General features: G+C 43.6%; 1 protein-coding gene across 2 annotated transcripts; it reads right to left on the bottom strand.

Annotated features, from left to right (window-relative positions):
• Positions 1-3,896: 3,896 nt before the first annotated feature.
• On the bottom strand, positions 3,897-22,051 carry ODAD4 (outer dynein arm docking complex subunit 4). 2 transcript variants are annotated; one of them, XM_040435809.1, is made up of 12 exons: positions 22,018-22,051; positions 19,254-19,385; positions 18,504-18,657; positions 15,426-15,487; positions 14,403-14,562; positions 10,397-10,618; positions 9,433-9,634; positions 9,212-9,298; positions 8,879-9,075; positions 6,779-6,879; positions 4,599-4,674; positions 3,897-4,077 (listed from the first exon to the last, which is right to left on the bottom strand). In XM_040435809.1, the coding sequence occupies exons 3-12, from the start codon at positions 18,622-18,624 to the stop codon at positions 4,064-4,066; spliced, it is 1,242 nt and encodes a 413-aa protein (XP_040291743.1). In that variant the 5' UTR covers positions 18,625-18,657; positions 19,254-19,385; positions 22,018-22,051; the 3' UTR covers positions 3,897-4,063. The 2 variants fall into 2 exon arrangements, with proteins under 2 accessions (XP_040291743.1, XP_040291742.1); XM_040435808.1 differs by lacking the exon at positions 22,018-22,051 and adding an exon at positions 21,826-22,002.
• Between the last annotated feature and the right edge of the window lie 3,188 nt (positions 22,052-25,239).

Raw genomic sequence — 25,239 nt, 5'->3', positions numbered from 1 at the left:
TTCATCCTTAGTAAACCATGATTTATATTTTTGATCATATTTGATCATTCTTAATTCTGCAGTCTCCTCTGTTTGTGGCTATATGTCTCGATTTTATTAGAAGATCTTCCTTGATTACATTTCATCCATTTCCAGACGCGTTTCGGAGCCTGCGTGCTCCTTCATCAGTGGTACATGACACCCTCTCCTTTCTGTCGGGGGCTCTACTTGTATAAGCGTTTAATAGGGAAGACATCTGTAGACATCTCTGTGGAATCAGCTGACGATGGTGTAAAAGGAGTGTGCTTCTTCTTGGCGCTAACATCGACCTGTAAGGCTGAGTTCATACTTGAGTTATTTGGTCAGTTTTGGCACCGTGACTGCCCAAATAAATGATGTGTGCAGTGATTCTAAGAGCGACGCCTGTCATCTGCATGTCATACTGACTCACAGTATTATTTCACTACCCCAGCAGACTCCCTATGCGTGTTACTGCAAGGCACAGTGTTCTACACCACTATAAAGGCTCTCTCCAGCCAGGAAAAAGCTGTTTTTAACGCGATTTGCCACAAATAAATTCGAATCTAATTTTTGAAAAATTCGCTCATCTTTACTGATGACCTATCTCCATTGTACAGCGGCTGTGCTTGGTACTGCGCTCAGCCCCTTTCCCTTCTATGGGACTCAGCTGCACCTAAGCCATGTGACCAAGGAACATGTCCTCGCACGGCCTAGGAAAAGCTGGAGAAGGCCAAAGCCCCACTGCAAACACTGCTGCCTTCTCAAACAGTTGATCGCTGGAGGTCCCAGTGACAGACCCCTACCGATCAGATACTGATAACCTATCCAGAGGTAAACCTCTTTAAAGTGACCCTGTAAAAAAAACTAAAAGTGGGCCTCATCTTGTAGGCAAATCCAAATTCACACAACATAGGGCAACACAAGTAGCCAGCAAAAAAAATAACCCCCTCTCCCCCCAGCCGGTGCTGCAGTATTCAAGTGTAACACTGTCCTGAGGATAATCATACAGTTAAATTCAGGGGGGCACCTGCAGCTGCTGGCCAGGTGTGTAAGTACCCAATGCTCCTGAGAGCATCAGATCGTTATGTACCCAGCCTACAGCCATGAGGAGGGCTCAGCGAGGTCCCTTGGCATCTGCTATGGCTAGTCCGCCCCTGTTAAACCCCACCTGTATAGACCCAAGTACCTCTAGCTAAGGCTCTGTGCACATTGGGGCAGATTTACTAATAGTGTACTTTGCACGGTCTAAGAATGCGAATCACAGTCTTAATATTGGACAAATTCCCTATTCTGGGACATGGACCTTTATAAATTTAGAGTATTGTAAATCCAGTGCCAGATTTATATAGACCTCTCCGTATATAGCCCATTTATTATCATTTCCTGAACCTGATCCTCCACCAAACTCTCCACCGCACCCAGAAGCACTACAGATATCGGCTGGTGACTGCAGCTTTATATCTACTCCCCTATTAATCCCAAGACGGCAGGACCATTGCACAAAACAAGCACTTTTAGCTTTTGTGTCACCCCTTTCCCCTCATAGATTGTAAGCTCTTGCGAGCAGGGTCCTCATTCCTCTTGTAATTATTGAGTTGTCTGTTGCTATGTTATTTATCACTGTTTGTACATGAACGCCTGAACTGTAAAGCGCTGCGGTATATGTTGGTGCTATATAAATAAAGACTATTATTATTATTTATGTTAGAATTCTGTCCATGCCCGAAAAATTCTCTTTGTGCACCAAAATGACTGTCCATGAACCAAAATTTGTCCATGATACAAACAAATGTGTCATTGCGCCAAAAAAAATGTCTAGTCTAAGTTGACACCACCTATAAGATGGCGACGTTTAGACCACGCCCCCTTTCAGGCAACTACATTCTCCTTTCCTAAAAGGCCACTCTCCTTGTTGGAAAAGGCGTAAAAAGTTTAGAAAAATGTATAAATCGGTAAATGTGATGAAAAGCATGAATGTTAGTTTTTTGGGCGCAAATGCACAAAAAAACTGACACATTTTCAATAGTTAACCTACCCCATTATGTTTTGTCTTCCCATTGAAGGTATACACTGTGAGAGTTCCACCTTTTTGTGGCGGCACTCTGCCGTGATTTCTTATACTTAATGTACAGTCGTGGCCAAAAGTTTTGAGAATTACAGAAATATTGGAAATTGGAAAAGTTGCTGCTTAAGTTTTTATAATAGCAATTTGCATATACTCCAGAATGTTATGAAGAGTGATCAGATGAATTGCATAGTCCTTCTTTGCCATGAAAATTAACTTAATCCCAAAAAAAACTTTCCACTGCATTTCATTGCTGTCATTAAAGGACCTGCTGAGATCATTTCAGTAATCGTCTTGTTAACTCAGGTGAGAATGTTGACGAGCACAAGGCTGGAGATCATTATGTCAGGTAAAATGGCAGACTTGACATGTTAAAAGGAGGGTGATGCTTGAAATCATTGTTCTTCCATTGTTAACCATGGTGACCTGCAAAGAAACGCGTGCAGCCATCATTGCGTTACATAAAAATGGCTTCAGAGGCAAGGATATTGTGGCTACTAAGATTGCACCTCAATCAACAATTTATAGGATCATCAAGAACTTCAAGGAAAGAGGTTCAATTCTTGTTAAGAAGGCTTCAGGGCGTCCAAGAAAGTCCAGCAAGCGCCAGGATCATCTCCTAACGAGGATTCAGCTGCGGGATCGGAGTGCCACCAGTGCAGAGCTTGCTCAGGAATGGCAGCAGGCAGGTGTGAGCGCATCTGCACGCACAGTGAGGCGAAGACTTTTGGAAGATGGCCTGGTGTCAAGAAGGGCAGCAAAGAAGCCACTTCTCTCCAAAAAAACCATCAGGGACAGATTGATCTTCTGCAGAAAAAATGGTGAATGGACTGCTGAGGACTGGGGCAAAGTGATATTCTCCGATGAAGCCTCTTTCCGATTGTTTGGGGCATCTGGAAAAATGCTTGTCTGGAGAAGAAAAGGTGAGCGCTACCATCAGTCCTGTGTCATGCCAACAGTAAAGCATCCTGAGACCATTCATGTGTGGGGTTGCTTCTCATCCAAAGGAGTGGGCTCACTCACAATTTTGCCCAAAAACACAGCCATGAATAAAGAATGGTACCAAAACACCCTCCAACAGCAACTTCTTCCAACAATCCAACAACAGTTTGGTGAAGAACAATGCATTTTCCAGCACGATGGAGCACCGTGCCATAAGGCAAAAGTGATAACTAAGTGGCTCGGGGACCAAAACGTTGACATTTTGGGTCCATGGCCTGGAAACTCCCCAGATCTTAATCCTATTGAGAACTTGTGGTCAATCCTCAAGAGGCGGGTGGACAAACAAAAACCCACTAATTCTGACAAACTCCAAGAAGTGATTATGAAAGAATGGGTTGCTATCAGTCAGGAATTGGCCCAGAAGTTGATTGACAGCATGCCCAGTCGAATTGCAGAGGTCCTGAAAAAGAAGGGCCAACACTGCAAATACTGACTCTTTGCATAAATGTCATGTAATTGTCGATAAAAGCCTTTGAAACGTATGAAGTGCATGTAATTATATTTCACTACATCACAGAAACAACTGAAACAAAGATCTAAAATAAGTTTAGCAGCAAACTTTGTGAAAACTGATATTTGTGTCATTCTCAAAACTTTTGGCCACGACTGTATACCACCTAAATGAAGACCAATAAGACACTCTATTCTCCTCCACAGCATAAATGGAGCCCTATGAATACAGTTGATGTATACCCCAAGAACTTTTCCTGGCCTCTATCTATGCCAGATTTGAGCCTTCATTAGGGACAGTCCTGTGATCCTATCTGCATACTACTGTCAAATGACTTGAAGGAATGAGAAGAAAGACACAAGATGTCAGAAATACATATGGAAAAGTGAAGATTTCATCACCGTGATTTATTCCTAGTGTTTAAATAAATGGCAACGAGTTCTGCATGGTTCAGTCTGCAGGTGTAGTCCTCCTATTACTGAGTCCCGGCAGACTGTGCCACATGGTGATAAGGGACTGTGCTCACAATGACGCTCCTCTCCACTTCATACATTGTCCTCTGGAAAACAAAGAAAATCAACATAGTCATCGTCTTCTAGGAAAAGGTCAGAATCCAAAAGCCAAAAAAAGACGCATGGATCTACTGCTCCTCTGCATAAGTTGTCAAGATGAACATTGGGTGGAATATTTGAAGTCAGTTTTGCTTGAGTCTGGGTTGTCGTACTTTATGCCACATTTACCAAATGTTCCATATTTGATAAATGTCTTATCCCTAAACCTAACACTTTTGTCTAGAAAAGCTACTCCAGTTTTCCTACTCCACCTCATCCACATGTTTGGCCGCAATACAATTTTTTTTTAAATGACCGCTCGAATCCCGCCCAAAACAACTGGTATCCACTGGAGGGAGGTGCAGCAAACACTCTGTTGGCCTCTGTCACTATAATGGGAGCCTATGGTTAGGATAAAGGTGCAAGCTAAATGCAATGTGAAAGTAGCTTTACTGTTCTTTGATACTTTATCAGTTGTCTAGAGTGTTCCTTTAAGCTTTTTATTACCAGCCCAGTATCGGTCACCTACCGACTGGGTCATCTTCTGTCTCACTGTCTTCCGATTTATTCTCCTCTGTTGAATCTCTTTTTGCATCTTCAAGGGCCTTGGAAAGTACAAGAATGACAGAATTGTCTTTTAGTTTTTATTAGACTGTAAGACGATGGATAAGAATAATGACATAATAGTAGTACAGTAAAAAAAAAAAAAAAAAAAACACCAATAGAAGTCCATTTATATTAGGGGATAATACAGATGCTCTGCAGCCAGCGTTTTACATGCCTCAGCAGTACCTTCCCTCCTATTGAGGCAGACCATAGAGCAGCAGGGAGGCCGAGCACTAAGCTGCTTTTACTGCTTTCTCACAGGAGGTTGTTTTCCTGTAGCCACCACTAGGGGGAGCTCATAGTGATTTATACAACATCTACCGAGTACTATTGTAGCTGCATAAATTCCTATGTACTGAGCTCCCCCTAGTGGTGGTTGAATTTTTTAATTTACAATTAGAAGGAAAGTGAGAATTTGTAGATCACCGGGGGAAGATTAATCAGTGCATTTATGCCAGCTTCATGGTATAAATACATTGAAAAATATGTTCCTGTCATGCTTAAAGAGGTTGTCTCACTTCAGCAAATGACATTTATCATGTAGAAAAAGTTAATACAAGCCACTTACTAATTTATGGTGATTGTCCATATTGCCACCTTTGCTGACTTTTTTCAACCTTTGCTCATTTTTTCATCACATTATACACTGCTTGTTTCCATGGTTATGACCACCATACAACCCAGCAGTGGTGGTCACGCTTGCACAATATAGAAAAAAGTGCTGGATTATGCGCACTCCCGTGGTCCCAGCCACAAGAGAGGCCAGAGATTTTTCCTATATTGTGCAAGCACGGCCACCGCTGCTGGATTACAGGGTGGTCGTAACCATGGAAACATGCAGTGTATAACGTGAGGGAAAAATGAATCCAACCAGCAAAGGAAGCAATATGGACAATAACAATACATTAGTAAGTGGCTTGCATTAACTTTCTCTACATGATAAATGCCATTTGCTGAAGTGAGACAACCCGTTTAACAGTGTTTTTTCCATTTTTTTCCCCCAAAAATAGCTACAGCCAGGTATTAGCTGAAAGCCTCCAGTGAAATCTAACGCACACTACAAACTTTGCCTTTTTAGTTTTTTATTACTTTTGGCCATAAAAAGTGCGAAGGAAGCTTTAGAAATATGACAGAAAACAACGCCAGATCCAACTTTTCCACATCAGGAGACCTGCTGGGGCTCTATGATTTCTGTGTAGGCCCATATCTTGTTTAGAAGGCAGGAGGGACGATATAACAGAAGGTCCATCACAAGGACTGCCAGGGACATGAGGGAAGAGATGATAGGGAGCATGCTGACGTAATCAGGCGTCAAATGTGCAATGGACTGCAACCCCATGAGATATCAATTCCTGGTCTCCAATAAAAAGGCACTGACAGGTTAGAGGAAAAACAGATGAACTTTGGAGAAAAAATCCACGCACTTAGTAAACATGTAGATTCTGGAGCAGTTTTAGATTTTTGGTTGGAGGTACTCTTTAATCTGGCACGAGTCCTGACCAGGTAGGAGAAGCAGCTTTAGAAGTTTATTAGCATGTGACACTGGCTTCATATCATCATTTAATCACCTTGTCTACGGAATCCTAATTTTTTACCACTGGAAAGATCAGAGTGTTGAACTATACCAGACAATAAGGGGTTCAGGGGGGTTTCTGGTAACGTACGTTTTTCCCTATACAGTGCATAAAGGATAACTTCTTATCGGTGGGGTCTAACCACTCTCAAGAACAGGGGCCCTATAACCCATGGGGACCCCTAAAATGGATGGAGTGGCAGGTCGAGCATGTACACTGAATAGCTAGGTTGGTAGATCGGTTAGACCCCCACCTATCTAACAGTTATCCCCTATACAGTGAAGTGCTGTTCTCTGTTATGTTTGGCGGTCCCAAAGACTGTGTATGCTCGATATTCCCTCTATTTACACAGGAACTCCGTTCTTCAGATAGTGGGCCCCCACCAATATAACAGTGGAGTGCTGTACTCCGTTACCTCTGGCAGGGACATAGACTTTGAGTGGAGTCGTGGTAAGCATGCTCGACCACTGACCCATTCCAGTGGATATAGGAAAACGTCTTGTGACTGGACTCCTTGAAGTATACTCACAGTAAGGATTGCCTGCTCTGCATCTTTATTGTCTACAGTTCTTGCTTTCTCTAAGGCTTTTTCAAAGTTGATCACGGCAGACTGATAATCCTTTAATTTTACTAAATTAAAAGAGAAAAACAATAATAGAAGGTCAATAAAGTAACCATGTAGAGCTCATGTGCAGCACTTCAGAGAACCACAGGCCTGACCGAATATGTCAGGCCATTCTTCCCTCTGTGACTGGTCCACTTACAATAAGACAATGGCTTTCTAGTAGATATTTCTTTGCCCACATTTGTCGGCCTACTGCTACACAGCAGATTTTCTTAAAGGGGTATTCCGGTGATTTCAAGTTATCCATTTTCCACAGGATAGGCGATAACTATTAGATCGGTGGGAGACCTACCACTGGAACCCCCATGATCATGAAAACTGGGCCCCCGTACCCCACAGACCCACTCGAAAAGAACAGAGTGGCAGGCTGGGCATGTGCACTGCCTCTTCTTTCATCTATAAGGAACTGCCGAAGTAGCAGAGTCATGTGTTTGGCTATTTCCGTAGGGGCCCAATATAGATGAGTGGAGAAGCAATGTACGTGTTCAAAGTGCCACCCCATTCACTTTAAGGGCCCTGCAGGGTACACGACCCCCGTTCTCATGATCAGTGGGGACCCTGATCTAATAAATATTACTTGGAATGCCCCTTTAAAGTGTTTTTATACATTTAATGTGTTGCAATGTTAAAATGTAGTAGAAGGGGAATACAGGCGGTGGTGGGGCAGTACGGTTAGCACATGCCCGTCCATAGGCACAGTATGAATAAACAGGTCTACCTGAAGAATTTAAAGAAAAATTGCACTATACATTACCCGATTAAAGAGTTGTCTCCTAAAAACACCCTCTTTTTAAATGGCAGCCGATATGTATGTCAGCTATGAGGGTCCAGCTTTTTCTATTATTTCCAGGGAGGCCCGTTCTGGCCAGAGTATTGTGGCATGGCCGCCAAACAAATAAAAAAAAATGTCCTTGCAATGCATGAATGGACAGGTCTGCTAGATTTACTGATATATGGGGGACCCAAGTGGGAGACCCCCTAAATGATGTCCTATTGCTCTAACAGGATATATAGATAGAGGAACAACTCAGTGGCCTGTAGGCACAAAACACTCTCCTGCTCTCTCAGGCACTAGAGATGGTGGTGCACACTGGTTAGAGAAGTTGGACCTGCTTCAAACAGAGAAGTTAGGCGACCACTGCCTCACCTCAGACAGCATGAACTTAAATCCATTCCTAACCCTCAGGATGAGATGCTGCCGACTGCAGGCTTGCACACCCAAATCACAAAGCGAGTAAACGCCCGGTATTGTTGCTGTTCGAACTAACTACAAGTATTTACCCAAAACTAGACTCGGAACAGCATAAATTATAGAAATACAAAATCTTTTATTGGACATACACTTGTATAAAACATAGAAATCCGTATACATAAGCAGCATTAAATCACACAGGATGATCCCTACAGGTCTGTTACATTATATTGAACATCACTTTGCAATAAGAATTCCCAGACTGTGAGAAAAGGTAATCAATCACAGCCCTCAGTCAATATATATATATAAAGTGCATAGTGCCTCAACTCTACAATGACATAGGGGAAAAACATGCAGTAAAAGTGAATACAGACCAAACAGTCCTGGATCCCAACACGTGTTTCGCGGTCAGTTTCTCAAAGCGACTGCGAAACACGTGTTGGGTTACAGGACTGTTTGGTCTGTATTCACTTTTACTGCATGTTTTTCCCCTATGTAATTTTAGAGTTGAGGCACTATGCACTTTATATATATTGACCTGTGGAGATCATCCTGTGTGATTTAATGCTGCTTATGTATACGGATTTCTATGTTTTATACAAGTGTATGTCCAATAAAAGATTTAGTATTTCTATAATTTATGCTGTTCTGAGTCTAGTTTTGGGTAACTACTGCAGGGTTGCCCACAGACATTAGGCCAACTGAATGGACAATCTAACCCCAACAATTTTTACCCTAACAAAATGGTAACTTAAACTTCCTTTTCCTGCAATGAATCCTTAATTTTTACATAGTATAAAAGGGTTTACCTTGGGCCTGTGCCACTAGGACACTGGCATTGAGCTGCCACTCAACATCCTCAGCCTCTTCTGCTTCTTGTTGAGATCTCACACCATAGTCTCTTGCTTCTTCAAACAATTCAAGCTCCAGATAGCATCTACCGATTTCATGGAACAGCCAAGTCTTATCTAAGCTTGAAGATGCCAAAGGAATCTTCTCTTCCCATCTACAGTCAGAGGGATAGGAGGCAAAATAAATAATCTCCTGACTTCAGGACGACCTGCCCAGCAAATCCAGGACTGCAGTTTTCCATACTAAGACAATGTTTGCACCATAAATAAGAGACTAAGAGACATACTTACACTTTTACTGCTTCTTGAAACTTTCCAATCCGTGCATAAACCCTTCCTATGTTGTCCAGAGCACGGGATTTTGCTTCTGGTATATTGCTGAAAAACAACAATGAATTTAATGATCAACCATAGCTGCAAGAAACGGGAACTGGTTAAACTGAAATAAAGATGGTGGTAGAATTAATGGAGACAGACACGCGTAGACATAAGATCACCGATAAAAGGCTTACCTTTCATTTGCTATTTGGAGGTCCTTCTTGTGACTCTGTAGTGCCTCTTCCATCTGTCCCATGTCCATATGAGCGTTGCCGATGCAGCTATAAAGGTAACCTATCAATTCCTGTTTATCGGGGTCATCTCTCCAAGTCTGGATGGTCTTTAACACTTGGCGGGCTTTCTTGTAACTCCCTTCTGCATTTCCATTGGAGAGTACTAGAACAGTCAGAAAACACCCCAGTGGTGGTTAGCCAAAACAACAAGTCTAGGGCACCACAGCAAAACCAGCAATTTGTGGTAAAACCCAGCCATGACCACAACCCTTCATGAGAAGCCTGGCGATCATGACAAAAAATAAAAACTTGTTCTGTTCTGAAACAGTGAAAACTCAACCTTTCTGGGAATTAAAAATAATGGCCTATTTTTATTTGGTGAGATCCCGACTCCCGACACCCCTGCTGGACAGATGAATGAGGGAGCGCTGTGTCCCTTGTATTGTTTACCCTTAGTGCCTCTTGCTGTGTCCCCTACTGCAACTCAGGTTATCAATATTAAATGGGGTATTCCAAAATTTTTATAATTTCAGCAACCCAACCCATAATAGTATATGTATTATATTTTGTATGTTTATTTGAAAGGATTGTGATTGGGTGTTCCTGTTACTACAAGTCATCCCCATACAGAATCGTTGTTTGCCGGCAGCAGAGGCCGTTTAGACAGCATGATCTGCTGCCGGCAAACAATGATTTAGGTGACCGCGCCAACCATCTATTAACCCATAAAAGAGCGTTTTGGTTGTTAATCAAGTAATCAACAACACCTTTATACCAGCAGATTATTGCTAACGAACGCTCATTACCTAATCTGCCCGAAGATCGGACAGTGTAAAGAGGTCTTAAGTGTCCCATCTACTTCAAACTTGCTAAACATCTATTCTCGCAAGTGTAACCATCTCATTATCAATAGATTAGTACATACACGTCGCAATCGTTTCCATGTTCTCGTAAATGTACTGATTGCGATCAGAAGGTTTATTACGTTCCCGGTTCCACTTTTGTTGCAAAATTCTGCGGTCCCTTTCCCGGGCGTAGATAGGCTTCTGCTGCCTCCAGAACTCAGTGCGTGTGTCCAGATAGGTGATTGCACTCAAGATCAGGTCCTGCAGTTTTAACCCACTTCTCGTATTTCCTTTCACTAACCCTGTATCCATGTAAAGTAAAACAATTTACACATCTGCATATATTAATATACATAACCTGCAACACAAATTGTGAATGCACCAGCTTAGCAGATGGTGACAAAACAAGTTCCAGTTTACCCCTTGGACTCACTGTTATGTCTTGGAAGTATTTCAAACACACATCTATAAGACGTGAAAAACGGCAGAAAAAATAAAAATACGTCCAAAGTCTTAGAAGCAGGGACGGATGGGAACTTACAGTGGCCCTGAGAAAAAAAATAAAAAGTAGTCCCATGTTGTAGGCGGGTCCAAACTGAAAGAAGGTGGGGCAACGCAAGTAGGCAGGGACAACACAAGTAGGTGGGGCAGCAATACCGTAGAGCAGCACAAAGTACCGCCCCAGCAGAACCAAATACCACAGTGCAGCACAAAGTACTGCCGTCCCCGTTGCAGTATACAACTGGATCTCTGTAATGTGGACTTGAATTCAGTAGGGCACCTGCGGCCGCCGGCCAGGTGGATAAGTTATTTTAGCATTAATTAATCAGATCATTATGTACCTGGCCGGCAGCGTGAGGAGGGCTTGGGCAGCCCCCTGGGTATTGGCCAGGAAATTTCCCTGTAGGGTTTATGGCCAGTCTGCCCCTGCTTAGAAGATCCAAATTCTGTAAAAAGTTAATATCATCAACATACTATGAGAGTGCTGTGGTTTTTAGATCTGCAGTATGTCCATTTATGCTGGGGATTTCAGCAGCATATTTCACCTTTTGAAATTAACAGACTGCTTATTATAATATGTGGCCTGATTTACTTCATGAAAATTTTGATTTTTATAAATATTTGGGTATTTTTATGTAAGTTTTTGGGTTATAATGTGGGAGGGACATATTGATTATGCCTTGAAGTATTGTTGTAGGCTTGTGTAAACTTTTTAAAAACCTATTCTAAATGTGGTAAAAAAAACTTCTTGTAATATACAGTACTTGAATTTTCAATATTTTTTTACTTTTCCTTTTACATTACTGATGCTCCATACCAGGCTTTAGCGGAGCGAGGGCAGGCAGGAGCAGAGATGTGCTATGCAAGTTCTTGTCCCACTCCACTGAAAGCCTTGCATGGGTACAGACAGGGGGCAGCGATGTGAGCTCCTGCCTGTACAGCACTTAACGTGGCCCCAGCGGAATCTGTACAGCTGACATGTTAGCGGTGTATGAGCCTATAGATTCAAAAGCGCAATAGCCACCTGAAGTTCAGGTAACTATTTCTCAAGAAATAGAATAGATTTTAATAAAGTTTGCTTGAATGTTTAGGTACATTTTAACCACTTCCCATCTGGGCCCTTTGCCCCCTTCCTGACCAGGCCAAATTTTGCAAAACTGACATATCTCACTTTATGTGGTAATAACTTTGGAACACCTTTATTTATCCAAGTCATTCAGAGATTGTTTTCTCGTGACACATTGTACTTCATGATAGTCATAAATTTGAGTCAAAATATTTCACCTTTATTTATGAAAAAATCCCAAATTTACCCAAAAATTTGAAAAATTCGCAATTTTCTAAATTTCAATTTCTCTGCTTTCAAAACAGAAAGTGATACCTTATAAAATAGTTATTATTTAACATTTCCCATATGTCTACTTTATGTTGGCATCATTTTGGAAATGTCATTTTATTTTTTTAGGACGTTAGAAGGCTTAGAAGTTTAGAAGCAATTCTTCAAATTTGTAAGAAAATTGCCAAAACCCACTTTATAAGGACCAGTTCAGGTCTGAAGTCACTTTGTGGGGCCTACATAGTGGATACCCCCATAAATGACCCCATTGTAGAAACTACACCCCTCAAGGTATTCAAAACCGATTTTAAAAACTTTGTTAACCCTTTAGGCGTTCCACAAGAATTAAAGGAAAATGGAGATCAAATTTTTAAATTTCACTTTTTTGGCAGATTTTCCATTTTAATCAATTTTTTTCCTTAACACATCGATGGTTAACAGCCAAACAAAACTCAATATTTATTACCCAGATTCTGCGGTTTACAGAAACACCCCACATGTGGTCGTAAACTGCTGTATGGGCACACGGCAGGGCGCAGAAGGAAAGGAACTCCACATGGTTTTTAGATGCCATGTCCCATTTGAAGCCCCCTGATGCACCCTTACAGTAGAAACTCCCAAGAAGTGACCCCATTTTGGAAACTAGGGGATAAGGTGCCAGTTTTATTAGTACTATTTTTGGGTACATATGATTTTTTGATCATTCATTATAACACTTTATGGGGCAAGGTGACCAAAAAATTGGTTGTTTTAGCACAGTTTCTATTTATTTATTTTTACAGCGTTCACCTGAGGGGTTCAGTCAAGTGACATTTTTATAGAGCAGATTGTTACGGACGTGGCGATACCTAATATGTATACTTTTTCTCATTTATTAAAGTTTTACACAATAATAGCATTTTTGAAACCAAAAAATTATGTTTTAATGTGTCCATGTTCTGAGAGCTATAGTTTTTTTATTTTTTGAGAGATTTTCTTATGTAGGGGCTCATTTTTTGCGGGATGAGGTGACGGTTTTATTGGTACTATTTTGTGGGACATACGCGTTTTTGATCACTTGGTGTTGCACCTTTTGTGATGCAAGGTGACAAAAATTGCTTGTTTTGACACAGTTTTTTTTTTTTTTTTTTTTTACGGTGTTCACCCGAGGGGTTAGGTCATGTGATATTTTTATAGAGCTGGTTTTTACGGACGCGGCAATACCTAATATGTATACTTTTTTTTATTTGTTTCACTTTAACACAATAATAGCATTTTTGAAACCAAAAAAATGATGTTTTAGTGTCTCCATGTTCTAAGAGCTATAGTTTTTTTATTTTTTGAGAGATTTTCTTATGTAGGGGCTCATTTTTTGCGGGATGAGGTGACGGTTTTATTGGTACCATTTTGTGGGACATACGCGTTTTTGATCACTTGGTGTTGCACCTTTTGTGATGCAAGGTGACAAAAATTGCTTGTTTTGACACAGTTTTTTTTATTTATTTTTTACGGTGTTCACCCGAGGGGTTAGGTCATGTGATATTTTTATAGAGCTGGTTTTTACGGACGCGGCAATACTAAATATGTCTATTTTATTTTATTTTTTCTATTTTTTTTTTTTTTTTTTATTCCTTACTTGGGATTTTTTTTTTTTTTACATGTGAACCTTTTTTTTATTTTATTTTTTCAACACTTTATTTTATTTTTATTTTATTTTACACTTTTCGTCCCCCATAAGGTCATACAAGACCTCTGGGGGACATTTACTTCACTTTTTTTTTTTGTTTTCACTGTTGATTTCTCCTGTAACTGGGGCTGACATAGTAGCCCCAGTTACAGTGGAAATGCACCCCTATAGAGGCTGTACAGCAGCAATCCAGCGCTGTACAGCCTCACAGCAGGGCTGATCGAGGTCTCTGAGAGACCTCACACAGCCCCTGCACTCTCCGGTCCCGGCGGTCACATGACCGCCGGGCCGGAACAGGAAGCGCACAGCGCTTCCTGCTCTGCAGACACAGCGCTCGGTGAGCGCTGTGTCTGCAGCGATCGTGAAGGCAGGGACACCTGGGCACTGTCCCTGCCTTATCTCTGGGTTGCCCTGCTGTCACTGACAGCGGGCAACCCGATCAGCAGCTGCACGATTAGCGTGCAGCTGCTATTTCTGACAGGACGTTTTAAAACGTGCTGTCAGAAATAGACGTCCACCCATAGGACGTTTATATCCTATGGGCGGACGTGAGGCGGTTAAGAACTTTAAGCTAACCACCCACCTTCATCCTTTAACAGTGTCTCCAGATACTCCATGTCATTGTAGAGCTCTCCCAGCAGCTGGCGGGCAGTCTTTTGGCTTTTCAAAGGGTCTGCCTTCTTCTGCTGCTTTGGGTCTTTTTTGGGTACCTTTGCTGGTGCTTTTTGTTTCGCCTTTTTACTCTATTATCAACGTCAAGAGAAAACATACAGATGCTATTAATCCTTTTGCTGCCATGAAAATGTACACATTGTCCATATGCACCCATCTTCACATATTCCCCAGAAATAAACATACAAAAACGACATGATGATCCAGATACCAGTCGATAAATATTCTGACTAAGTGCAGGGGGTGACTAAACTGCTCTGAACCCCTAAGGCCTCCTGCACACGAACGTGTGCTGCCCGTTGCCGTATTGTGGATCCGCAATACATGGGCGCCGGTCCGTGGGCATTCCGCATCATGGATGCGGACCCATTCACTTGAATGGGTCCGCAAATCCGGAGATGCGAAACGGAAGCACGGAACGGAACCCTACGGAAGCCTTACGGAATGCTTCCGTGGGGTTTCGTCATGTACTTCCGTTCCGCAAAAAGATAGAACATGTCCTATCTTTTTGCGGAACGGCCGGATTGCGGAGCCATTAAAGTGAATGGGTCCGCGATCCACTGTGGCTGCCCCACGGTCGGTGTTCGTGCATTGCGGCCCGCATTTTGTGGGCAGCAGCACGGGGCGCACACGTTCGTGTGCAGGGGGCCTAAATGTGATTACATGTCCTCTCTGATTGGTAAGAGGGGAGATAACATGGATTATATGAAGGAAATTTTCTCTATCCTCCCCCCATTCCCCATGTCCCTGACTATCTGACTTGTTGCCAGTTCTGACCGCTGGAAGCTCCTGGTGGAAGGAGAGAAACACTGGCAGGTCCAAGTAGATGGAACTGTGCCCACAGGAGGGGAGTGGAGCAGTGGTAGGCGCGGGCCGCCACCATATTCAAACATCTAGGAGCTGCATCTTGGTGGAATAAAACCTTGTTACTCACCTCTTCTTGCTTGCTAAGAAACGCCATGCCCTTCTTGTTCTCTAACTTTACAGAGGCTGGAGCTAAATCAAGCAAATGAAGAGATCTTTATTTACCAAATCTTCATCATTTACATGTGCTTTATTAAGTCTATTATACCACTGGGTTATATTAAAGAGGTTACCCCATGATTAAAGGCTATGGACATCTTCGGGGCAATTTTTTATGATTGCATTTTAGTCTTTTTTTTTAATTTTCAGCAGTTTTTGTGAAACAGGGGTTACATTTCAGTCTATTTGCAGTGATTTTTTTGCTTACAGTGAGCCCCATCTGGTGACGGCTCATGTGTAGCTCTATTCTCTAATCTCCTGACCTCAAACACTCATTGTAACTAGATTCCTATCGAACTGGTAAGAATTCACAGATAAGGCTTCTATCTGACCAGACTCACTGTGAAAAGAAAGCCTCCTGGTCTGCAAATACACATCTGACATCTGTACAGAGAGAAGGGCTGAAAAGTTAATAAAGACCAACTGAAAATATGATTTGTAGCCCAAAATGAGTAGAATGCAATAATAAAAAAAAAAATTACCACCCAAAGCATTTAATGTATAAAATAAAAAAAACATACGCCATCTAGTACATGACAATCTCATTCTAAGGCCTCATGCAGACGACAGTATTTTTTCACGGTCTGCAAAACGGGGTTCCGTTGTTCCGTGTCCGTTTTTTCTTCCGTGTGTCTTCCTTGATTTTTGGAGGATCACCAGACAAGAAGAGTGAAAAAAAAATCTAAGTCAAGTTTGCCTGACACGGACACGGATCACGAACGCGGATGACAATCTTGTGTGCCTCAGTGTTTTTTCACGGACCCATTGACTTGAATGGGTCCGCGAACCGTTGTCCGTCAAAAAAAATAGGACAGGTCCTATTTTTTGGACGGACTGGAAACACGGATCACGATGACAAACGGTGCATTTTCCGAGTTTTCAACGGACCCATTGAAAGTCAATGGGTCTGCAGAAAATCACGGAAAACGGAACAACGGACACGGAAACCAACAACGGTCGTGTGCATGAGGCCTAAGAAAGCTAGAACCAGCCCCTCAGGGGATGTGTCCTTTCTGCTGCAGCTCTCTTCCTGTAACGGTCACAGCTTCTAACAGTAAATACTGCTGGTGGCAGTTAAAGGATGGAATTGAACATGTGCGACCACCTCAGCAAGGTGGACAGAGAAGTAAGGAATAGAAGAAACAGCAGGTATTGCTATACAGATACATTTCAGTGGCTATACTAAATCTTGTCAGGCCAGAGATGGAGTGGATTTAATAGGGATTTCATAGACCACTTGAACTTCTCATCTGTGTAGTACAGCATGAGTGGAGCCTTGACTATAAAGCACTTGGGTAATCAAAACAACCAAGATTTGACTCATCCAGCCAAGGTCTATTTTTTAGAATGGATCTGCCTCATGATTTTTCATTAAATCTTTGTAAGTCTTTCCAGTAGAGCGTTCCGAATCTCCTACATATACAGCGCTAGAGAGCACATAGGAGCTCACTGTATACGCCGCATGCACTGCCTCTAGTGGTCATTGCAGGCAACTAAAATGTACTCAAAGCGCCCCTCTGGTTCAAGAAAAAAATAAAATAAAATAACATTAAGGCCTCATGCACACGACCGTTGTGTGCATTTGCGGCCGTTGTTCTGTTTTCCGTTATTTTTCACGGACCCATTGACTTTCAATGGGTCCGTGAAAAAAATTGGAAAATGCACCGTTTGGCTTCCGCGTCCCCGATCCGTTTTTCCAGTCCGTGAAAAAAATAGGACCTGTCCTATTTTTTTCACGGACAACGGTTCACGGACCCATTCAAGTCAATGGGTCCGTGAAAAATCACGGATGCACGCAAGATAGTCATCCGCGTCCGTGATCTGTGTCCGTTTTTCCTATCATTTTCAATGCAAACTTGACTTAGTTTTTTTTTTCACTTTTCATGTCCGTGGATCCTCTAAAAATCAAGGAAGACCCACGGAAGAAAAAACGGTCACGGATCACGGAACAACGGAAATCCGTTTTGCGGACTGCAAAAAAAAACGGTCGTGTGCATGAGGCCTAACTGTGGAACGAACAGAGCACTTACCTGGTGCCTTCCTTGACCTCATTTCAGGACAGCTTCACCAATTCCCACCCTCGTCTTCTGCCATCCAAGATGGCCACACCACTTCTCAAGACTACCTGATGCATTTGGTTGTCCATAACATTTAATGCTTGTCCACCCCTGACCTCAGATTGGCCAGCACTGTTCACATGAGCAGTATGCATCAGGCAGTCTGAGAAGTGGTGCGGTCATCCTGGATGGCAGAAGAGGAGCATAGGAATTGGCGGATCTGCACCTGAAAAGATAAAAAAGAGATCACCAGGTAAATGTTCTGTCCGTTCCCCAGTTAAAGGGCATCTGTCAGCAGATTTGTACCTATGAAACTAGCTGACCTGTTGTACGTGCGTTTGGCAGCTGAAGGCATCTGTGTTGGTCCCATGTTCTTATGATGTTTTGATATATGCAAATGAGTCTCTAGGAGCATTGTGCGATGTTGTTATTACACCTAGAGGCTCTGCTCTCTCTGCTACTGCCACGTCCTCTGCACTTTGACATTAGGAGAAGTCAGGGCCAGGCATGGTAGTGTTTTCACTGCCTGGCCCTGTCAATCAAAATGCAGAGGGCGTAGCAGTTGCAGAGAGAGCAGAGCCTCTAGGAATAATGGCAATGCCCCCATTGCTCCTAGAGGCTTATTTGCATATATTAAAACATCATTTTTCTCAGCAATTTAGGCACATATGAACATGGGACCAACACAGATGTCTTCAGCTGCCAAGGACACATCTAACAGGTCAGCCAGTTTCATAGGTGCAAATCTGCTGACAGATGCCCTTTAAAGGGGTAAAATATTGATGCGCTTTCCTCAGGGTAAGTCATCAATATCTGATCGGTGGAGGTCCAACTCCTGGCACCCCCACCAATATGCTGTTTAATTTGTGTTTTGTATTTCCTGTAAGGCATTTACAATAAAAATAATCACATATGCCACCAGCAATACTCACTCCCAACAGAGTTCTCAATAGCTTCCTGAGCCTTCTGGATTCCTAAACGAAACTCCTGGAGTTCAGGGCGTAGCTTGTACCCTCTGTGATAGAACACAAGGGCAAATTCAAAGTCGCCCATGGCATAGAGTGCCTCTGCTTTCTGGTAAAGACCCTGTAAGGAGAAGAAAGGAGCATCTGAAGATACTGAATGGCCCTTGGCAGTGCAACACAATTCAATGGCCCTAGTTCAAGAGTTCAGCTTGAGCCCCCTTCCCTCAGGACTTTGTGGCCAGGGGCAGGGAAGCACATAGCCTTTGTGATGCCTGAGGTAAAAATTGAACCGGCAACCCCCCTATGCCAAATTCTTGACCTAACCCCTTCCCTCCAGCCAGAGGTGTAACCTGACCATCAAGCACTTTCTATAATACCAGTGTCTTTTTATGCCCTTAGGGCCGACCAACCCTACAGGCCCCCAAACTTATATATATATATACCACCAACCCTACAGTTCCCCACCCTTATATACATATAACACCAACTCATTCTCTAGTTCCTCTCTGACCCCTCCTGAACAAGTCAATTGATGCCCAAATGAAAGTTCAACTTTTATTTGGTTGTAAATCAAGAGATGTCAAAGATGGATTGGAGATTCGGGCTGTTGGATATTGAATATTGTTCTCTAGACTCTACTGTATAGAATTTATCTTTCAGTGGATGTCAGTAGACATATATATGATATATGACAGTACAGCTGGTGCATGGACTTACCCTGAAGAAGTCTTTCTCTTCCTGTAGAGAGGCCTCTGCATCCCTTAAAGCAGATTCTGGGTCTCCAAGCTTCAGGAAACATTTAGACCGGGCCACCAGGCAGTGTTTCTCTGTTGGCTGTGTGTCGAGAGCCTACAAAAGAGATTCATAAAATACATAAGAAATGTACAAAGATGTCCCAGTGTCAGGCAGGACACTGAGAACTTCTCATCTGCCCAAATGAAGCTCAATTTTCACCTCAACTGTGTCTTTTCAACACACCTTGGATCATCTATGCCAGTCTTACGCCTCATGCACATGGCAGTATCTGTGTGGTACGCATCTGATATATAGCACCCATAGAATTCTAAAGGCCCAAACCACACCTCAGCGTGCCTCCAGTTTAATAATTACATGTCTCATGGACTTGTCTCCAGCACATGTATTATGGATAAATTCCATATGTTGCCTGGTATGTGTCCATTAACCCTTCTAATGCTGCAGTAGAGCACACAGAGGCACAGTATGGACCCACAGCAGGTTATGGTCCCTGTATTACAGATCTGTACAACACAGATCCTCAAAGGGGTTGTTCAGCTTTGAAACACTTTTGGGCAGCCACTAGGGTGACCAGACGTCTGGCTTTTGGCCGGACAGACCGGTTTCCTGGCGCCTTGCCTTCCTTCCGGCGCAGCCAACGTAACAGGCAGTGTTTCTCTATGAAAAACACAAAAAGGCGCACCATAGGGTAGTACAGTCCAGTTAAATAAATGAACATAAAGTACTCCAGACTGGAGGCTCACCTTAATGCGTTGTGCAATCAATAGGCACAACACTACTGAAGGCTTGAAGGGGGTCGTAATGGGCCCCCAAGGCAGATGGTCATGCAGCCAGGGATGTACGCACTTCCACGTAGGGATGCCTGGAGTCCCCAAGAAGGCGGATAAATCCAAGTAAAGAGAAGAAACTCCCACGGCGCAAAAACCAATCTTTGATGACGATATAAACTTGATTTAATAATTTGGCAGGTGGTACAACGCGTTTCAGGGCAGAAAACAGCCCTTCATCGGGTACAGACTGCTCATACAGGGAACATAACTACAAGACACACTTAAATACATTAAAAAAACCCGCCAAAATGGCATAGAAAGGGGAGTGGAGGGGGAGGTCCTGACCCCTCCACATGGCAAATGTTGAATATACAATTCAGCTTACAAATTAATCCCATCTTTAAATAGGGCTCATTGTTGAATAAAACATTGGTGGTCAGTGTGGAGTAAATGAAGACATTTCATACAAACAAACTTATTTGGGGATGTTGGAGCGGCGTCCGGCTGAATGAGAAAGCCGGAACACAACGCAGGGCCTGGACGGAGACACTGGGGAGCCCTCCTTTTCTGTGGCTCCACGCTCTGAGAATGTGGGAACTGGCCGAGTCCTTCTCTCACCCCGTCAATCCCTAGAGCCGGCTGACATGTCACCGAGGGTGAGAGAAGGACTCGGGGCCGGCCAGCAGCTCACCTTAAAGAAGCACTCCCACAAAAAGGTTTATTCTCTGACCTGTTAGAAAGGTACTTGATGTATACTGTAGTGAAGGTCATTTTCTTACCAGTGCCTGTATTTAGGAGTTATCCCCTTCCTTCTGAACCTCAGCTGTGTCATGTGACCAGCACTCTCACTCTCTAAATAACACATCATCTTATGTGTGGACAGGAAGGCAGTTTCTCTGTGTATTCCTATGGGCTCCTCAATGTCAGTCTCATAGGACTGAATAGAGAAGTACCTGACTTCCTGTCCTGTGTCAGTTGGAGATCAGAGTGGTGGTCACATGACACAGCTGAGGATCAGTCACTGGGGAGAAGATTACATTCACTACAGTTTACATCATGTACCTTTCTAACAGGTCAGAAAATATTAATGTTTGTGGGAGTGCTAAGGTCTCCCCCTCTTTTTTTTTTTCTTGCCCAGCTGTTAGTGTGGCTTAGTGGAGTTGTGAGTGTCATCTCGGTGTCCTCCTTTTTGGGGTTCAGCAAGTGGCCACCCTAGAAGCCCCACTTGCCCCCCCCCGACGGACCTATGGAGAGAAGCATACCTACTACTCTACTCCACCGTGCTCGCGGTGAAGTGTCCCTCCGGCGGCATGTGACCCAATGATGTGCTGCTTGGCTGTCACATCAACAATGACACATATCACCCCCTTCTACTCTGGAAGTTGACAAGCAGGGAACCAGAGCATGGTGGACTGAAGAAGTCAGAACTGGGGGCAGGTACATATGCCTCCCTCTGGAGGGTGGGGGCTGCCCAAAAGGGTTTTAAACGTGGACATCATAGATCATAAATGTCTGATTACTAGGGGCCCCACAATCACCAGAATGGGCCCCTGTTGCACAACTGCAGTGAGGAGGCCTTTGAATGGAGAGGCGATCAGTCATGCATGGTGCTGCTCCATTTGAAGTCTATGAGGCTGACATAGACAGTAGAGTGCTCCACTGCTTCATCCCATAGACAATGCTGCATATTAGGGAATTGCTCTTTATGCAATTCTCTGATACTTCCCTCTAGCCCAGCACTCTGCCTGTGCCCCGTCCCTTACATTACTGAAGCTTTCCCTGGCTTTGTCGTACTCCCCCTTCTGGTAGAGCTGCTCCCCCTCGGCCATGTAGGTGGTGAAGCTGCTGCGCGGGGGTCCCTGCTCTCCGTCCGCCTCTTCTGCCATGATGCGGCCGCTCGGATCTGCGCAGCGCTGCTGTTATTCCTCAGTGTTGCTAGCAGCGTACGCTGTTACCTGGCAACCGGGAAACACGCGTCACGTGGTCAATGAACTCCTCGCAGCCGCTCAAAAACAGGGAGTAAGTTAGGAGGGGCGTGGCTAGCATTCGCTGTAATTCCAGGGAGCGGCCACAGGGCGGCACTCGTGTAACGTGTGCGTGCGCCCTCCCGTCAGCTTGTACTCTCAGAGGCTGTGTGATGGCTGAAGTTGATCCTTAGCTGATGGATGTTAAAGGGGGTCAATAAATTGTAAGAGACATGGCAGAGTATAAAAATAACGAATAGCTGGTTGAGGGAGTATAACTTTTTATTATTATTTTAAATCCTCCCCCTGCACTTTACAAACAAGTCAAACAATTCCTTAAAGGGGTTCTTCACCTTTCAGGCAGACCTGTGGAGTAAATCCTACTTACCTGATCCCGCCGCCGGGTTCTGGCTCCTTCGCTTCCCTGCGTCAACATCCCGTATGACGGGGGTCACGTGGCCGCTGAAGTCAATGACTCCCCACAGCTGTGATGTCTCCCCAGGAGTCACTAGGTCATGTGACGCAATGCGGACGTGGTTAAAAGCCAGGACCATGCCAAGAAGGGATGTGTCCACTTGGGGCATGGTGTGTGGTCAGCTGCCGTGACTGTCCGCTTGTGGCTCAGCGCCATTGAATGGCCTACGGCATCTGAAGTGAACAACGGTGGTAGAAACGATATACGCGCTAAATTTTGACAGCATCAAAATCTGCCGTGTGAATAGACCCTTAGGGAGAAAGCGATCAAGGATGCTGCACCAGAAGTGGAGTGATTTTGGCTGTTTTGTCGGTGGAGTAGGACAATGTATTTGACTGCTTTCACTAAGGGCTCATTCACACGACCGCGCTGTGCACACGGATGCCGCCCGTGTGCATTCCGCAATTTGCGGAACGCACATCCCATTATAGAGTATATGCTTTAAAGGGAACCTGTCACCAGGATTTTGGGTATAGATCTGAGGACATGGGTTGCTAGATGGCCACTAGCACATCCGCAATACCCAGTCCCCATAGCTCTGTGTGCTTTTATTGTGTAAAAAAAATGATTTGATACATATGCAAATTAACCTGAGAGGAGTCCTGTCCCTGAGATGAGTCCAGCGTGAAGGAGCCCAGCACCGCCCCACATCCTCCGAATCTCCTCCTTGCTCCCCGACGCCAGAAAGCCAGAGCAGCGTAATCTCGCGATGTACGAGCTAGTGCATGCGCAGTTCATTCCCTGAGGCTGATGCCAGCACAGGTAAGGAACACTATGCAGACGAGGTGCAGCGTACTCAAGTTGTGTGTAATAGAGTTTCTGGGTGTAGTAGTGCAATGACACTAACCTGAGACAGCTGACTCTCTGCAAGGGCAGGTGATGGTAGAAAATGTTCGTGACGCCAGTGCCAATTAAACGGTGGCACGCCGTTTGCTGATAGCAGGAATAAATGAGGAACACCGTGATGTTAAAACAGAACTCCAACTTTAGTAGTTTTCATAGAGACATTAACGGAAGCACAGTTCCTTTGCATACAGTTGATTTTTCAATACGGTCGATGCAGGCAATACAGATTGAGCAAGGTGACTACAGAGTGTTAAACACACAGGACTTGCAGTACAGGAGCTTGCACTCTATCTCTGACTGATCCTGGAACATAGCAAATCTTCTCCAAGGTCCAATACCTTAACTCTGGCGTATATCCTTGGTTTTAGCTTTATAAAGTACCTCCTCTGTCATCTTGAGTACCTCTTACTTCTCTGCGCTTTGCCTCTGTCTCCCTCTCAGCTTCCTCAGGCTCTAGAAACTTCTGAACTCTAAACTAGACTGCCTTTCACTTCCCTGTCTGGGCCTTATATAAACTAGGGCTCTCTAGCTCCCTCTAGTGACTAGAAGCTGGAATGACACCCCTAGCAGGCCTGTACATGCAAGTGTCACAGAAACAGGGAAATACATAGCATTGCATTACATGACAATTTATAAAGATGACATATACCAACTTCCCCATAAATTAAGGAGGGACGACAGCACACCAAGTGACACTTTTGTAGTGACGGGCATTACAGTCCCCGTACACTACAACTGTGCAAGCGCTAGCTCACGCATTGCGAGATTACGCTGCTCTGGCTTTCTGACGTCGGGGAGCAAGGAGGAGATTCGGAGGATGTGGGGCGGTGCTGGGCTCCTTCATGCTGGACTCATCTCAGGGACAGGACTCCTCTCAGGTTAATTTGCATATGTATCAAATCGTTTTTATTACACAATAAAAGCACACAGAGCTATGGGGACTGGGTATTGCGGATGTGCTAGCGGCCATCTAGCAACCCATGTCCTCAGCTCTATACACAAAATCCCGGTGACAGGTTCCCTTTAAACGTCCATGTTACGCAAACAAAAACGTATGCTATTTTTTTGTATCTGTTATATAAAAAAATTATGTATATGTTAAACAGATATGTATAGCGTTAATATCCGTTTTAAAAAACGTATCAAATTATATCAATGTTCATTTGAATAAAAATGTTACAACATGTATAAATAAAGTTGTCCTCTTTTAAAAAAAATAAAGTATACAAACATTTCTGGATGACCCTTTTGGGACTAGATAGGTTTGTGGGTTTGAGCTCTCTGAAGCGATATATATTTATATAGTCACTGATGCTAATTTCATTGATTCAGAAAATGAAATAAATCGTTTTTCAGAGAAGACGGAAAAATAAAATTAAACCCTGTTACTGGGTACAACCAGTGAATCATCTGCGTGAGAAATATGCGGCCTTATTCATCAAAACTACCTAACAGTAAAACTGTTTTAGTTACCCATAGCAACCAATCCGAGCTCAGCTTTCATTTCCTAAAGGTCTCTGAAAGGGTTAATTACTCTTACCAGTAATCGGATTTCCCATTAGCCTCCCCAACGGCACTGACAGGAGGGCATCCCCGGCCCCTGGACAGGAAGAAACACTGGAGCTCCAGATTAAAAAGGCCTCCTCTCCTTACTTAAGCCAGTTACTAACCAAGGACATGGGAAATTATTAGTAATTCAACATAATACAATCTACCAAGGTAATTATACTCTTACCAAAACAACAAATAAGGGTGGGAAAACTCCCAGTGCCGTTGGGGAGACTAATGGAAAATCTAATTACCGGTACGAGTAATTAACCCTTTTCCCGGCCCCTCCCCAACGGCATTGACAGGAGGATTAACAGAGAATAAACATATTTTAGGGAGGGACT

This window comes from Bufo bufo, chromosome 6 (genome assembly GCF_905171765.1).
Source record: "Bufo bufo chromosome 6, aBufBuf1.1, whole genome shotgun sequence".
In the NCBI taxonomy this organism is placed as follows: domain Eukaryota; kingdom Metazoa; phylum Chordata; class Amphibia; order Anura; family Bufonidae; genus Bufo; species Bufo bufo.
The sequence above is the reverse complement of the archived record's forward strand: the minus strand, read 5'-3'. Positions and strand labels throughout refer to the sequence as shown.

Coding starts and splice junctions, on each gene's coding strand:
- ODAD4 (XM_040435808.1), bottom strand. CDS start 21,948: ATGGCAGAAGAGGCGGACGGAGAGCAGGGACCCCCGCGCAGCAGCTTC. Junction 10,619..14,402: donor GACACTGTTAAAGGATGAAG/GTGGGTGGTTAG, acceptor ACATGGATACAG/GGTTAGTGAAAGGAAATACG. Junction 9,076..9,211: donor TTTCAAGAAGCAGTAAAAGT/GTAAGTATGTCT, acceptor CTCTGACTGTAG/ATGGGAAGAGAAGATTCCTT.